The sequence below is a fragment of the Etheostoma spectabile genome, chromosome 21, assembly GCF_008692095.1.
Source record: "Etheostoma spectabile isolate EspeVRDwgs_2016 chromosome 21, UIUC_Espe_1.0, whole genome shotgun sequence".
Lineage (NCBI taxonomy): Eukaryota > Metazoa > Chordata > Actinopteri > Perciformes > Percidae > Etheostoma > Etheostoma spectabile.
Genome location: NC_045753.1, coordinates 17,964,410 through 17,965,297, shown reverse-complemented (window position 1 = coordinate 17,965,297; position 888 = coordinate 17,964,410). Strand labels below are relative to the sequence as shown.

The 888-nt window shown below is 44.4% G+C and overlaps 1 protein-coding gene across 1 annotated transcript in view; it reads left to right on the top strand.

The window, feature by feature from the left end:
- adam11 (ADAM metallopeptidase domain 11) overlaps positions 1 to 888 on the top strand; it is a 29,309-nt gene that overhangs the window by 24,156 nt on the left and 4,265 nt on the right. Inside the window, 2 exon segments of the mRNA XM_032503079.1 lie at positions 316 to 421; positions 552 to 671. Of these exon segments, the coding sequence (XP_032358970.1) occupies positions 316 to 421; positions 552 to 671 (226 nt within the window).

Here is an 888-nt window from a genome sequence, read left to right as displayed (position 1 = left end):
AGCTGCACCAATCACATCGGTGTATCTGATGTAGACGGGCCAGAGGTGAGCTAAACAGATGACAACAGTTTAATCTACCAGTCAGCACAGCTGATAGCTAAGGGTATGGGGCTCTGGAGACATCACCCTGTGTGTTGTTGTGATTGGTTGTAGTGCTATCCAATAGCGTGTAGGGAGATTTTCAAATGCACACTTGGTGCTGCCCCTCGAGATAGCCGACTTTCATTACTCGATGCCAGACTCTTAATCTTTCAGATTTGGGCCTGGATTTCCTGGCTCGAGTTGTCGTGCAAAGACTGTGTTTTCTCTTGTCAGACTCAGCTGACAGGTTCTGCTATGAAAAGCTGAACTCTGAGGGTACAGAGAAAGGAAACTGTGGCCCGGACTCCAGCGGTCAGGGATGGGTGCAGTGCAACAAGCAGTGAGTGAACAACATGGCCTCATAAAAAAAATTCTTATAGCACATACACATGTTTTGCTTTATAAAATCTAATTCGACATGAAGTAATTGTGATTATTTAATTTTTTTCCCCATCCATTATCTCCGTCAGAGATGTCCTGTGCGGTTTGCTACTGTGCACCAATCTAACAGATAGGCCGAGGTTTGGTGAACTGCAGGGGAGGCTCACCAGTCTGACTATCCACCATCAGAACAGATACATGGACTGCAGGTGAGTCAGCTTTTCTCTGGAAGCTTGGCTGGTTTCTACAACAATTTGAAGGATTAAACAAATACAGTAGGCTGCTTAACCAAATCTGGATTCATGTGGGAGATATGACAGAATTTGAATTTGTGGATTTGCATTTTTGTTGTTTGTTTTGGTAGTCACACAGAGAGTAGTCTGGCATTGGCAGATTATTATCACACACACACACACACACACACAC